The 14,958-nt window shown below is 42.9% G+C and overlaps 1 protein-coding gene across 1 annotated transcript in view; it reads left to right on the top strand.

The window, feature by feature from the left end:
• The first annotated feature begins 2,519 nt into the window (after window positions 1-2,519).
• The window catches only part of bcl11aa (BCL11 transcription factor A a), a 56,074-nt gene continuing 43,635 nt past the window's right edge, over window positions 2,520-14,958 (top strand). Inside the window, exons 1-2 of the mRNA XM_028469212.1 lie at window positions 2,520-2,897; window positions 6,165-6,653. Of these exons, the coding sequence (XP_028325013.1) occupies window positions 2,843-2,897; window positions 6,165-6,653 (544 nt within the window). The 5' untranslated portion in view covers window positions 2,520-2,842. The remainder of the gene's footprint in view (window positions 2,898-6,164; window positions 6,654-14,958) is intronic.

Here is a 14,958-nt window from a genome sequence, read left to right as displayed (position 1 = left end):
TGAAAAGAAGAAGTACAGAGTTGAAAAAAGAATGTTAAAAATAAAAATAAAAAATCCAATCGGATGCAGGGAGAGGGTCGAGAGGGTGACAGAGACACGGCCTGTTTACACATCAGTGATGGACCAATGAGGGTCCGCAGGGAGAGGATCACAGGCTGCTTCAGGACCTAAAGAATATGGAATAAAGTATTAGCACCTTTCTAATAATGTGTGTTATCTGGGTTTTCATCACCTCAGAGCGGCGGCCGCGTCTCGCTCCGCGGACTTCACCGGGACACCAGATTTAATCCAAAAATATGGTTTTCAAACACATAAAACGGATGCATGTCCCCAAAGTGCGTTTAATGTGTTTGCATTTGCACTCATTTTAAAGTTTTTTTTATTTTACTTTTGTAAAAAAAAAAAAAAAATCACAATTGTGCTTAAACCACCACAAATTATTATGCACAATTAAAAATGTTCACCATCTCACGTAGCCGATGTAAATAACAATAATGTGATGTTACTTGTTTGTTAAACTGTTGGTTTATAAATTTGATCAACCCGGGTTTAAAACTATGCAATCACCTGCATTTGAAACCACAAACAATTGAAACAATAATATATATATATTCAATCGTATCAATATGATTAATATTATCTGTGCCATGTTAATATTTTTGAAAACTGTGTGAAAGATGAACAAAAACTATTATTTAATAAAATATTCTGAATAAAATGTGATAACGCGAGAAATAGCTCAATATTACAGAATTGTTGAAGGTGATCGATATTTGAACACATATTGGAAACCTTTCATCTGTATACCTGAATTTGGACACAGGGCGCGCGCACACGCTGATCTTTAACTGTATTTTTCGCACCTTTGACGTTGACCCTCCTCCTCCTCCTCTGCTCCTGCTCTCTCTCTCTCTCCTCTGTTCTGTCTTTCTCTCACCCAGCGCCCCCTCCTCCCCCGCCTGCTCTCCCACCCCTCCTCACCCTCCACCCCCTCGGTATTAAGTGCTCGTCCTCTCCGGTCAGTGAGCTGTAGCTCCAGGTCTCCGTAGCGCGCACTGATCGTCTCCGTCTCCGCTGCTGCCGCTCCTTCGTCCTGGTGTCAGTGCACGCGCAGTCCCGCTTGTATCACCCTCTTCCTCCAGCCCGCTCTGTGCTCCGTGCGTCCTTACCTGAGCGCAGCCTCCTTGAAAACAATGAGAAATCGTGAAGCGTGAAGTGAAAACGCCGTCGGATCCCGTCGGGGCTCCGCTGCGTCGCCGCGGTTTTAAACCCCGCGTCTTACATCAGCAACGCGCCGTTATTCCACGAGCATTTACCACCTCCACCCCTCCCTCCTCTTCCTCTTCCTCCTCCTTCTCCACCCCTCTGCCAACACTCCCTCCCTCCGTAACCGAGCCGTGCGCTCCAACCTGAGGCACATCTGAAACTTATTACACGGCGGGCGCGCTTTGGGCCGCGCGCGCACACTCCCACGGTGCGCACTTTGGAACACACACACGTACGCACGCACGCGCGCGCGCACGCACGCACACACACACACACACACACACACACACACACACACACACACATATATTAAAACATAATAATAAAGAAGAAATTAGGTTTGAGATCAACTTTCCTTTTCCAGATGAACTTTTTCGTGTCCAATATAGTGACACCTGAGAGCATTCACACGCACCGTGTTGTATTTACAGCCCATGATGTTCGTGTAGCGTGCACGAGCACGAGCTCCAACCTGTCCGCAACAGAACAGTTTTCATGACATGTGCCCCCTTCCAATCTCTCCCTATAAGTTTATCTGACGTGCGCGCTGGCGTGCATGCGTCCAGGTTAGCCATCGTGTAATCTGTGCGCATACACGTACATGCAGCAGCAGCAGCAGCAGCGTTGACCCCCCCCCCCCCCCCCCCCCCCCCCCCCCCAAATGTCCACTGCTTTTTTGCTGCATATTGCTTTCATTAGACAACTCTCTCTCACACGCGCTCCGTGTGTGTCCTCTCTTCCTCTCTCTCTCTCTCTCTCTCTCTCTCTCTCTCTCACACACACACACACACACACACACACACACACACACACACACACACACACACACACACACACACACACACACACACACACACACTCCTCCCTCCCTCCAGGAGCCTCTTGTCCGGCCCCCCTGATCTTTGTGTCCATTGGCTTTCACTGGGTCTGTTTCTCACGTCCAGCCCCCATCTCTCTCTCTCTCTCTCTCTCTCTCTCTCTCTCTCTCTCTCTCTCTCTCTCTCTCTCTAATGACCATCCATTGGTGTTGTTATTGCCCGTTCAGCCCCCCCCCCCCTCCCTCCCGTATCCACTCCCACTCGGGTGCCTCGGCCCTGCCCATGTTTTTCTATGCCGGGTGTCCGTTCACCGCCTGACGTTCAAGTTCGTCGGGAACGTCACGTCCGTGCACTTGAACTTGCACAGGCTCCAGTGGGGGGAGGAGGGGAGGGGTTAAGGGGAGGGGGGCGTGGGGGGTGGGGGTGAGGAAAGGGGGGGCTTTTGCCATTTTTTCCATCTCCTCTCCCCTTCTCTCTCTCTCCATCCACCTCTCTCACACTCTCTCTCTCTTTTCCTTCTGCTCTTTCTCAAAAAAGCCATGACGGCGATCCCGCGATCCATCTTTGCCTCCGCGCCATCTTTATATTATTTCTAATTTATTTATTTATTTATTTTTTATAATTCCTCCCTTTTCTTCTTCCTCTTGTCGTGGATGTCAGAGGCGTTGGATGAAGATATTTTTGCCCCTCAGGAGTCTCCTCTCTAACCCCTGCTCTCTCCTCGATGTGATCCGCGCTGAACGCCGCCGCCAGCCATCATGTCTCGCCGCAAGCAAGGCAAACCCCAGCACTTAAGCAAACGGGATTTCTCGCGTAAGTAAAAATTAAGAATAGAAAAATGTCCTTTCTGGGTTCTACTCCATTCAGCAAAAAGCAGCAAAGACGGAGCTGTTTGCTTTGGACCCGGGACGCAGCGCTCGGACCCGCAGTCAGTGGACTTAACAGCGTGGCGACAAAGTGCGGCTTCTCCGTGCGTAAAAGGCGTCCGGTGCCGCTTACCAAAGCTCAGACAAAACTTTTGCGTGTGTGTTTGTGTGAGAGGGGTGTGCACGCTCCCGTGCTGTACCGGCACGCTGTACACCGGTACACCGGTGTCCCCTCAGTGACTTCGGTCAGTGGAAACGCGCTGGGCTTCGGGAAGCAGAGCGCGTTCTCCCTGCGGAGCTTGGTGGAGAATTCATACCCATCGGAATATTCCTCTTCTAATAGTTCTGCATCCCATTCATCTGCTCACTCTTCTTCTAATTTTGGATTATTTTAGGTTTAAAAAACAAAAAACAAACAAAAAAAACAAAACAAACATCACAAACATGGATTTTGTTTGTGGGGAAATATCATATGTAGAGTTTACAACTGACTTCGTGTATTTGAACAATTTCACACAAGTTTATTATATATTATATATTACACTCTTTTGAGAGCAGGAAACAGGACACGTGTTTTATTTCTGAACAACAGGACAGCCACTTCATTTCTACTTTTATTTAGACAGCCAAAAAAAAAAAAAAAAAAAAAAAAAATCCCATTTAACTTTGAAGTAAACTATCGAAGAAAAAGGACAACATTCCTATGGGTGCAGTCAGACCAGAAACCGCTTTTTACGCACGGATATTATCCGTGTCACTCTGTTTGTAACTATACAAGTCTTATATGTTTGGAGTGAGCTGCTGTTTTGAAACTGATGGACAACTGCTAAGTGTCGTTTCATGTGCTGTAGAGTTCATTAATGCTGAGCGCAGCGTCCCATCTACCCCTCTCCAAGTCTGGGACATTGTTGGACATCTTTACGCACAGCTTTACTATCAGCCTCTGTGTTGACTGGCTGTCACCTGTGCTTGGTGTTAGTTCCAGTGTGTGCGTGTGTGTGTCCCACTTGGGTGACAGCGCAGTCACCATGGCCGTCGCTAGGAGGCAGAGCGCGATCAGAAAATCCAGCTCTGAACTTGAACCTGCTGAATTTCACCCCCTCCCAAGAAACACTGGCAACTATTTGGTGTTTAGAATAAAGGGAGAGTGTGGAAGGAACGGGCAGGGTGGGGGTGCGGGGGGAGGACGGAGGGGATGAAGGAAGGGGGAGGAAGAGAAGGAGCGCAGACAAACACCTACGATTCTTCTTAATTACTTCAAATCCACTTTTCTAATTTTCTTAAGCATTTTTCTTTCCTTTTTTGAGTGTGTGAGCTGCATTCACAGCCTCATGCCCGTGCTCGAACATAGATCTTTGATATAAGATCAAGCCCCAGGATCACTTCTACATTCCTCCTCTTTACACTTCTACACTTATCTTACCTTTTGAATTTTTTTTTCATGATTTCAGATGGATTGGCCGACATATGGAACAGTACAACATGGGGAATATTTAAGTTTTAATTAAATAAACTATGTCAGTATTTTTAAACCTTATCAAAAAATTTAAATCATCTTGCTTTAAACTCCAAGTCTATTTTAAATCCTTTTTTGGCAATTTAACAAAAAATAAAATCATTGCTGAAAAATCAATTTTCTGTTTATCCTTTTTTTTCTGGACAGCCACACTTGTGTGATTGCAGCTTTGAGATTTTCCTTTCTGTGTTAATCTAATTGGCAAAAAACATGTTTAACTATAGCTTGTCTGCTATACACATGATCAGATTTTTCACTTTTATTAGGTTGCCGTTTTTTCAACCTTTCAAGTCTTCCATTTTTCTAATGGATTTGCTTTCTCTGAAACTTTCAACCAAAGTATAGGCTCATAAAGCTCCCCGTGAGTTAACAAATTATCGTCAATTTATGATGATAAAACAGCATTTTCAAACACTGCTGACTTCTGTGCGAGCAGTTAAAGACGGAGGATGAAGGAGGTGATGATGAAGAGGATGTGGGAGTTGGGGGTGTTGTGTGTTTGATGCTGTCTGCGCACGCTGAGAATACATTGCGTTATCTTCCCGTCCCAGTTTACGTAGTGCAGGAGCGCAGCATTCAAATGATCTTTCCTTGAGGGGACGTAGTCCAATAATCAGACCCCACACCCCTCCCTCCTTTCCACACACACACACACACACACGCACACAAACACGCACACACACATTCCCACACAGAAGGCCTATGCCACCCGCCTTTCATTATCAGACAAAAATCTGTACCAATCACCCAGACGGTGAAAATTGAAATCTATTTTTTGATTCTCTGTGGTCTTAAGTTCATTAAATTGTGAAATTGGGTGGCTGAGTAAAGAAGGTCAAAATTGCAGCAGAGGCTTCACCTTGGAGGGGGCGACTTTGTGTTAAAGATGGGAGTTTTAACTCCCGGCCTGCTCAGTCCGAGTCTGAGCTTCACTAAAAGAGTCCTGTGAAAACAAAGCACTAGCCTGGTTTACAATTTATTTATTACATTATTTTCTTATTTTATTTGGGGGGGATCTCCTTCAGTCTATGAGTCTCATGTTGAAGAAGTGAAGCACAAAGTATGAGGAAGGGTTGAGAGAAAACACACACACACACACACACACACACACACACACACACACACACACACACACACACACACACACACACACACACACACACACACACACACACACACACACACACACACACACACAGTCGTCTTTTCCTCCTTCTGCATATGTTGCCCGTTTGTAAAAGTCCCTTAAGCTGATTACAAGACTGAATTCCATACAAACAAGGTTTGAAAACTCATCCACATCTTCACTTGGTTTTGCAGGCTTTACCCATTCATTTATCCACCGCTCTGTCATTGTTTTTCAAATTGGTGTCTTTGACTCATTCAATTAGAACTTTGTGAACTGTAAATATATTATTGTCCCTTGTCATGATGTTTCAGCCCCAGTAAAGTGTGTTGTAATCAGTTTTCTAACATTACATGTATTTATGTCGTTGTTTACCACAGTCTACTCCCGTCCTTGTGTGTCAGGTAGACACTAGCGTTTCTGGAGCCTTCCTTCTTATCAGTTCCCACAAACGATCCTATTAACAGGCTCAGGTTGTGTAAAAGAAGTCATTTATGAACATGTGGTCTTTGTTCTGCTGCTGCACATGCACTTTTTCATTTATCTTATTCCTGCTTGTTTTTTGCCCACAGCTGAATCCCTTTCCACGGCCGTCGTCTCATCAGAGGAGCTGTCGGAGCGCTGCGCGGGGCACTCAGAGGAGAGCGGCAGCCCCAACGGGCATCACCATGGCCACCACAACAACCACCACAACAACCACCATCCTGGCTCCACCGTGGGTCGGCTGCCTCGGCCAGGTCTGGACGGCCACTCTTCGTTAGAGCAGGACCTGCTGACCTGCGGCCAGTGCCAGGCCACCTTCCCCTTGGCGGACATCTTGCTCTTTATTGAGCACAAGAGGAAGCGATGCCACGGGCTGCCCTGCCTTGCAGTGGGCCGAGGACTGGACAAGCCCCCATCACCTTCCCCTGGCCTAGCTCTCACCCCATCCCCCGCCCTGGGCCACCTGCGCAGTCGGAGGCCTGTGGAAGTGGGCGTCCAGGCGACACTGGCTGATGACGACGATGAGCGGTTCAGGTCACCCAGAGCAATTTGTCCCAAACAGGAGCCTCTGCATGCAGGTAAAAACAGAAACACATCACACTACAGTCACACTACAGTCACACTACAGTCACACTAGTCACACACCTGATTCTGACCACTTTATCAACTTATTCTAGCACAATACACTTTATACCTCTGTTCGATGGACATGACTCTGAGATGACAAAGGATGTATTAGGCTAATGCTCTGCTTTCAGTAGTCACGTCACTCTATTGTGTAGTTTCTACAGTGTGATGTGTTGTGTGGGTGGTTTTAAACATCCAGTGGAAGCATCGAGGATTTGAGGGGAGAAGGAAGGAGTCGTTCAAACTAGAGTTCCTGAAACTCAGGATCAATTTTGGCCTTGGTTTCACTCCAAAATCTGCTGATAAGGAATGTTTCCATATTGTTCTAGAAGCAGTAATTTCACAGTCACAGATTGTTTTGGTGACTAAGGGTATGTTTTTCCAGCTTTGCCAAATCCACATATGCAGGGACATGGACTCAGGTGACCTTGACTTTGCCTGTGTGCAGGGAGTAACTTCAGCTGCTTTTGGGGATTGGGTGCAGAGAAAGTGTGTCTAACCGTGAGTGTGTGTGCGCAATCACTCATGTGACTGTAGCAGATGTGTTGAGCTCTTTGTGTGTTTTTTTTTAATCTTCTCCGATCTCCTCTCACACAGAGAACAGCGCTAAGGTCCGGTCTCGCGTCACTTTTCTGTTCGCAAATTCTCCCTCTTCTGAGTGCTCTAGAGAGGAAACTCTTATTGTAAAAAAAAAAAAAAAAACTATCACAGAGCCTCTAATTATTTCTTCCAGTGCCAGTTTTGTCTCATCTTCATGCATTTTAATTAGCAATAGGTTTTAGTGGTGGGAAGTAAATCAGGCGTTACGGCAAAGAAAGGCAGGTAACACAGCAGTAAGCAAGACACACACACACATATACACATGTACACATGCAAAATGGAGCTTCAGTAATCCATCATTCCATCGTGCTTCTGCTGTTTATATTTTCACACATTAACTCTAGTGGTGTGTGACCTTTGACCTCGGGCTGGAGGGAACAGGTATCACATTGACGCGTGATTTCGTCTTTTAACTGTCACTTTATGTTGGTGTGTATCACTGACAACACGCAGGCACACACACACGCACACGCACGCGCACGCGCACACGCACACGCACGCACGCGCACGCGCACACGCACACACACACACACACACACACACATTCAGACCAACACTCACCAGCTAAACTGGGTTATTAGAGCAATTTACATCACAATGCAGGCGTCTGGTTGCTTCAATGGCGTTGTGTGTGGGAACGTCTTGGTAGGAACAGCTGTACCCTCAGACGGGAGGAGAGAACAGGACGGGCTGTATTATAGATCTGGTCTGATGTTGACGTCAGCCTCGTTGTCCAAACTTGGTTTGGCATTTCAGAGCACCGACGAAACAGAAAAACCTTTAAAACAATCTCATTGTTACTCTGGGATTACTTTGTGTGTGTGTGTATTTTCACAAACCTAATAGCTGATAATTAAAGCCGAATATTGCACCTTCCTGACCTCAGCTTTTATACTGGTTGACCTCAAACTGTCAGGGTGAGGTAAATAAATTGAGTGCAGGAGGAAAATTTGTAATCTTCTGGAATGCCTGTGGTGTAGCTTTTCATTGCTCTTAGACTCCCTTACAGCATGTAAATGTTACAGCTGAGCAGTAGTACAGCTTTTCCTGTTTTATCGTGAGTATAATTTTATAAACCTCACTAAATGTACTGCATAAATAATCACAAATTCAACAGTGCTGTCAACATGATTGGATTTCACTATAAACTCTGCCTGTTTGCTCAATACTTGACTAAATTATGCATTTCATTTCTGGATTATCACCATAAGTGGAAGCATGAAATATTATTCTAGTACAGGACAGATAATTGGAGTTTTTTGTGAACAGAAAAAAACAACAGTATATACAGTACATGCATATACATAATAATATTTTTGTACAGCTGTCTGGTTAAACATTGAGCATATTTGTGTGTGTTTGTGTAGCTGCTGCTGCTGTTGCTGCTGCTGCTGTGAGGTTCAGAGAAACACAAAGCGTCCAACTTGCTCCGGAACGCCATTATTTACATATCAAACAGCTCGGCTGTAGAGGCAAATGCTGATCGGGGATGCCAAAGTAACCCCCCCCCCACACACACACACACACACACACTCCTGCCCATTTATTCTATTAATCCCTGACTGAAATTATAATCATTTTCTGATTATAATCCCTGAGGTCCACCTCAGTCATAAACAGCATTGCTAATGTCTCCAAAGAGAGGGTTTAATGTGCGTACGTGCACATGTATGTTACCTTTCTATTGATTTGTTCCTCCTGTAAATGTAACATCTGTACTCCAAATTTGCCAGTTGAATTCTCATAATCAAAAAGCAAACCCTCGTTCACCACGTGTGTGTTACCGAGCAACGTTTGATACACATCCACAGCAATAAATTCCTCCACCAAATGAACAATGTTTTCAGTGAGAAATGTTCCTCGATTGGATACGTTAGCTTATCAATATTAACGCATTAACACACAAGGATGTATTCAAAATGGTCTTCTAAAGCATCAATCACTCATATTAAAATCTGTTTTCTTTCCCTCTGCGTTTTATTCCAGCCAGGCTCACTAAACACTCTTGCTGGCTCCACGCCTCCAAACAGGAGAATTGTTAATCTCTGATCTACTGATTAGCAATTAGTTTATCATTGCATGCTAATGCTACCCATCTTGATACACATTAGTACATTTGTAACATGCAGTTATTGTCTGGCTGCTAGTCAGTTTCCTTTCTGCGCTCTCCTTTTTATATTTTTGGCTCATGTATCCGTCTGTCATTGTAACATTAGCAGTCAATGCAACTTCACTACGGCCAAATGATACTGAATCCATTACAGTGTGTGTGTGTGTTTGTACGTGTGTGTGTGTGTGTGTGTGTGTGTTATATGTGTGGCGCATTCCGCCAAGCCTACAAAGACATTTTACACGCCGGCTGCCATTACTAATCTATTGTCGCTCCCTCTTTATGTCTCATCTTTTTTTTCTTTCATTCTTGCGCTTAAGATTTTATTTAGTGGACTCGAGTGGCCGTGTTTGAACAGTGAGAAAGAGGCCGCGTCAGCGTCTCCAATAGGCTTTCCCCAAATGTAAACAACATTGGTCGGTGGAATGGAGAAAGAGAAAGAGTGCATCAGGAAGCAGGAGGAAAACACGAGGCGAGCAGTGCTACGGGGACGAGAGATGCTAATAATCTGTTATCTAATAGGCTCTCATGATAAAGCAACACTTCCATACATCACAGCACGTCTCTAATCCAGATGGAATCAAAATATTTCATTTTGATTCTGTAGGGGATAATTGAACACACTCAACCACTGTGTTGTTGCATAAAACAGTTTTTTTTAATTTAATCTAGTCCTTGTTTTTTTATTCATGCTATTTCAAAACTCTGTGCTACGGGATTTTAGTGCTGAGTCATCAAAATCTCCAAGCAGTTTTTCCTAAAAATTCAACCAAATGAGTAGAGATTTTGAAATATTTCCAGTTTGGTACAAAACTTCATATAATACACACATTGAAAAACAGACCCTGTGTTAAAAGCACAAGGAAATTCAAGCTAGCAGGCCTGTTTGCTGCGTATTTGGAGGGAATTGCTAAAGCTATTAGCAGTAGTGCTAAGTGTGACTTGTGAGAGTACAATGTTTTAATTTTGTTACAAATTAACTTATGTATTTATGATTGTTGGGTTTATGTTTCGCAGTTGAACATCTTTTTCTAAACACAGATACAGTAAAAGTCGTTATGAAATTGTTTTGCTTTTCAAGCTTTTGCCAATTACTGCTTTAACGTTTTCATAACAAAGGCATACAATGTTCGACATTAGAATGGGGGGAAAAAATCCCAGGCTCCGGTTATCTTAATTCAGGTATTACTCAAAAAACAAAACAAAACAGAAGTCGTTCAATCATCTGTAATCTATCTGTAATCATGGTTATTCCAGCCTTTAGAGGGCACTATCCATCCAATATTTTTTAATGAGATTTAATAGAAAAACTTCCTTTAAATGTTATTTGCCAACATCTTTTAAAACAATGCACAATGACAATTCTTTTAAAAAAATTGTTTTACTATGACTGTAGAAATACAGTAGGTGATATTTATCTTTCATTTAAAATTACCACTAAATTAAAGCCATTTTGCCACTAGATTTTTGTAAAAAAAAAGAAAAACAATAACTCAGTTTTATGTTAAACGAATGTGGCCAAAAGCCTCAGAGAAAAGCTAAAAGATAATTTGTTAACAGAAGATTACTAATATATTTCCTCTGATTTTGTTACCTCAGAGGACTCAGTGGAAAAATCAATTTCACGTATCTTTGCAGTGTTAAAATATAATGAGGAAACTGTTCCTCTATAGGTGTGGCAACTGCATTGTGTTTTTAATAGTTTAACGACAGTAAACATAGACGTTAGGATTTTAAACACTACGCTGCATGTTAGTTTGGGATTTAAAGAGAGAAAGAAATACGCCCAAGAGAGAAATGGCCACTTCCATCACCAGAATCACCAGCACCGCTAAAGAAGAAGAAGATACAACAACAAACATCAAAGAGCTCAAATCAAAGGCAAAGACGTCACGCTGCCCACACAGTGTGACTGACAGCTGATTTCTGTAAAATGTGGTGCAGACGTAACCACCAAAGGCGACAGTGGGGACGGCCAGAGATTGGAGGAAAAACAGAGAAACTTCCTCAGGATTATCGTCGTTACTGTGGCTATTTCCAAGAGAGCGACTACAGCAATATAATGCAATGACACAACGAGTTACAGTGCAACAGTGATTTTTGAGTTTTTACCGTTGTGCTGGTTGTGTGCGTGTGACGTCAGGGCGGACTCCTTGGCTACTCCCCTGATGGACGATTGTTTATTGATTGTGCTCTTTGTGTTTATGCGAGCGATTGAACATCCACGCTACATTTACTTCTGGTGGTGAGAGGGAAAGCTGCTTTTTTTGGCTCAGTCGCTGTTCATGTTTTGTGTTTATGTTGTGCACTAGCAGAACACACACGCACACACACACACACACACACACACACACACACACGCACACACACACACACACACACACACACACACACACACACACACACACACACACACACACACACACACACACACACACACACACACACACACACGGAAAGGTGCAAATGTAACTCAGCTCTCTTATTATGTCAAAGGGTTGTTCATAAAACTGTTTATATACTACAAAGCTTATTTATTTAGGCCACTGGATTATAGAGTGGCTGTATGCGCCACACACATACAGCCAGTGTGTATGTGTGTGTGTGTGTGTGTGTGTGTGTGTGTGTCTGAAGGGTCTGGCTACTTCATTCTGGTTTCATGTTCCCGATTTGGCTGAACTGCTTCCACAACTGTAGAGGAGAAGCACATGGAGCCAACCTTGTGTCTATTTGTGTGTGCACATGTAGCTGTGTGTGTGTGTACATGTTTGTGTGTTTGTGTGTGTGTGTGTGTGTGTACATCAGACTGTAGCTTTCTGTCACTCCCATCTAATTTTTCCACATACCATTCTTCTTCTCTGTGAATTCAAATTACATTGACAACCAAATGGAATTTTTTTTGTTATGTAATTCATTTCCAACAGTTTAACACCACTTAATTATACATTTTCGCCTAAAAATAAAACAGAGCCAAATACGAAATGGTTTACAGTTTGTATTAAAAAAAAAGTAAAAAAAAAAAATATTAAAAAAAAAATAAATACTGGTAAATAACATTCATAGATTTGTTGTTTTCTTCTATTTCAAATCACGTATTTAGACAGAGAGTTGAAGAAAATCAAAACTGAGTTTTACAAGGTTTTCGTCATTTTCGAGTTTGTTAATATCCAATTATCTTCTTTCACAGTCGAGTAGTTTTTTTTGCATAAAAACCAAATGTTGTTTCTGTGTTTATGTTAATCAAAGCCAGTCACACTCAGACATGTCCCACCAGGCGAATAGCTGCTGCTCTGCGTGCGCTAAAAACTGAACACGCTCCAGCAGATATTTGTGTCTTTTAAGTGATCCTCACATGGTTGACGAAGACACAAATAATGATAGTAATGTTTTATATCTTCTATTTGTCTTTCCTTGTATCATGACTGTTCCAGGCCTTGATTCTAACAGCTGAACATTGATGTTCACGTCACGTCACGCACTTTTTTTGAATAGTTTAAAAATGCACATTTATATTAGGAAACATACTGTAACTTAAAAGCTTTAGTAGGAATAAAATATATTAGTGGTGAATGTATTTACATGTTGGGAAACTTTAGGCTCTCCCTCCCAGCGACCAACAGCCCCTGCAGCAGCGATGGACTTTTCCTAATAATTTGCGGAGCTCATTTGAATTTTAAGCGCTACCTTAATCTTCAAAGCTCAAATAGCTTTATGAATATGCATGCAGTGGGCAGACTTTAGTTCATTACCTAGTTGTAAATTCTAATGACCATTAGGTCCTCACAGTAATTGCCAATTGTTTTGCATTTTTGATTGGCCTATTACCATGCCAATGGCGACGCGCATCAGCCACGCTTGTCAGCGCTAACACGTCAAGGGGTGTGTGTGTGTGTGTGTGTGAGTGTGTGTGTGTGTGTGTGTGTGTGTGTGTGTGTGTGTGTGTGTGTGAGTGTGTTTGTGTTTCCTCATTTGTGCCGTAGGTTAGAGGTTTGTTTGTGTGTGTGTGTGTGTGTGTGTGTGTGTGTGTGTGTGTGTATGAGAGTTTAGGTTGATATAAATGCAACAATTAAAAAAAAAAAAAAAAAAAAAAAAAAGTGATAAGATTGACAGGTGAGTCAGAAATTGGACATTTAAATTATATGTCTGTTCCCTCATTAGTTTGCTTGTCTCAAACACACAAAGTGTGCAGCATGCAAACCATCTGCTTCTCCTCCATTATGTGTTGATCCAGGACGGTAAAAGAATTTCTCTTTGTCTTCTACTCTCGCAGCCATCTTTTCAGCGTCACGCCCCCTTTCTGTTTCTCCTTGAACAAACACATGTCAGATACCGCTCTTTTTTTTTCCCACTCTGTCCGAGTCTGCCATTTTGGAGACGGCGATTCATCTTGCTAAGTGAGTTTCTCTGTAAACATGGAGGAAAAAAATCAAGAAAGAAAATGAAATCCATTGTTCACACTTTAGTGGAAAACCACAGGCACCTGTGCGTAAAAAAGAAATCATTCTACCGATTCATGCTAGCATGAGAAGGAAGATGATCAATCTAAAGAAACGTGTTGTGTGTGAGAAACACGAAAAGCTCTAAAAAGTCAATTAAAAAAAGTCCTTGTTTTTAATCTAAGAATGAGGCCAGTCAATAAAAAGTGTGTTTAACAAACAAGAACACCTCAGGCTCTGGCAATAAACTTTATGCTTTATTATCTGGGTTTATTTTGTTTCGTTCTTTTATTATCTTCTTGTCTTTTCTCACACTCACAGGCACACGCACACACATTCTTTAATTCTACATTCTTAATTGGCCAGAAATTACCTTAGCCCTGTTACAAATGATGAAAAAATTGATTCACAGAGTGTGTGTGTGCGTGCATGTGTGTGTATGTGTGTGTGAGAGAGAGAGAGAGAGAGAGAGAGAGAATCTGTGTGTTTTAATTCATTGGGTTGTTTCCAGTGGGACTCACGAGGCCTGTTTCCGGAGGTGTCTTTGGACACACACACACACACACACACACACACACACACACACACACACACACACACACACACACACACACACACACACACACACACACACACACACACACACACACACACACACACACACACACACACACACCCTCCTATGTACCTCTGGCTGCTGTTACTCACTTCAAAGTTTTTAATATTCAGCTGGGAAACTGTATCCAGAGCACAGCTAAATTATTAAGCATATGAACTTTTTAGGCAGTAAGATGAACTGATGGGCTCATCTGTGAGATCCTCCTTTTCTTCACGTGTGTGTGTGCGTGTGTGTGTGTGTGTGTGTGTACTCGTGTGTGTGCCCTCTCCTTCTGCCCGTTGCCTGGTCTTGGGCCAAGGGCATGCATAATTGATCTTGTGCCCGCTATCATTTTCTTGATGTAATTGCCCCGGTAAGATATGATGAAATCTCCTGGATAATTTATCCTCCACCTGCCCCCAAACCCATAATGGCTCACTCAAATGAGCTTTTTTTTTTTTTCTCAACACATATCTTCTCTTAACGAGTGTGTGTGTGTGTGTGTGTGTGTG

This window comes from Gouania willdenowi, chromosome 15 (assembly GCF_900634775.1).
Source record: "Gouania willdenowi chromosome 15, fGouWil2.1, whole genome shotgun sequence".
Taxonomy (NCBI): domain Eukaryota; kingdom Metazoa; phylum Chordata; class Actinopteri; order Blenniiformes; family Gobiesocidae; genus Gouania; species Gouania willdenowi.
The sequence above is the reverse complement of the archived record's forward strand: the minus strand, read 5'-3'. Positions and strand labels throughout refer to the sequence as shown.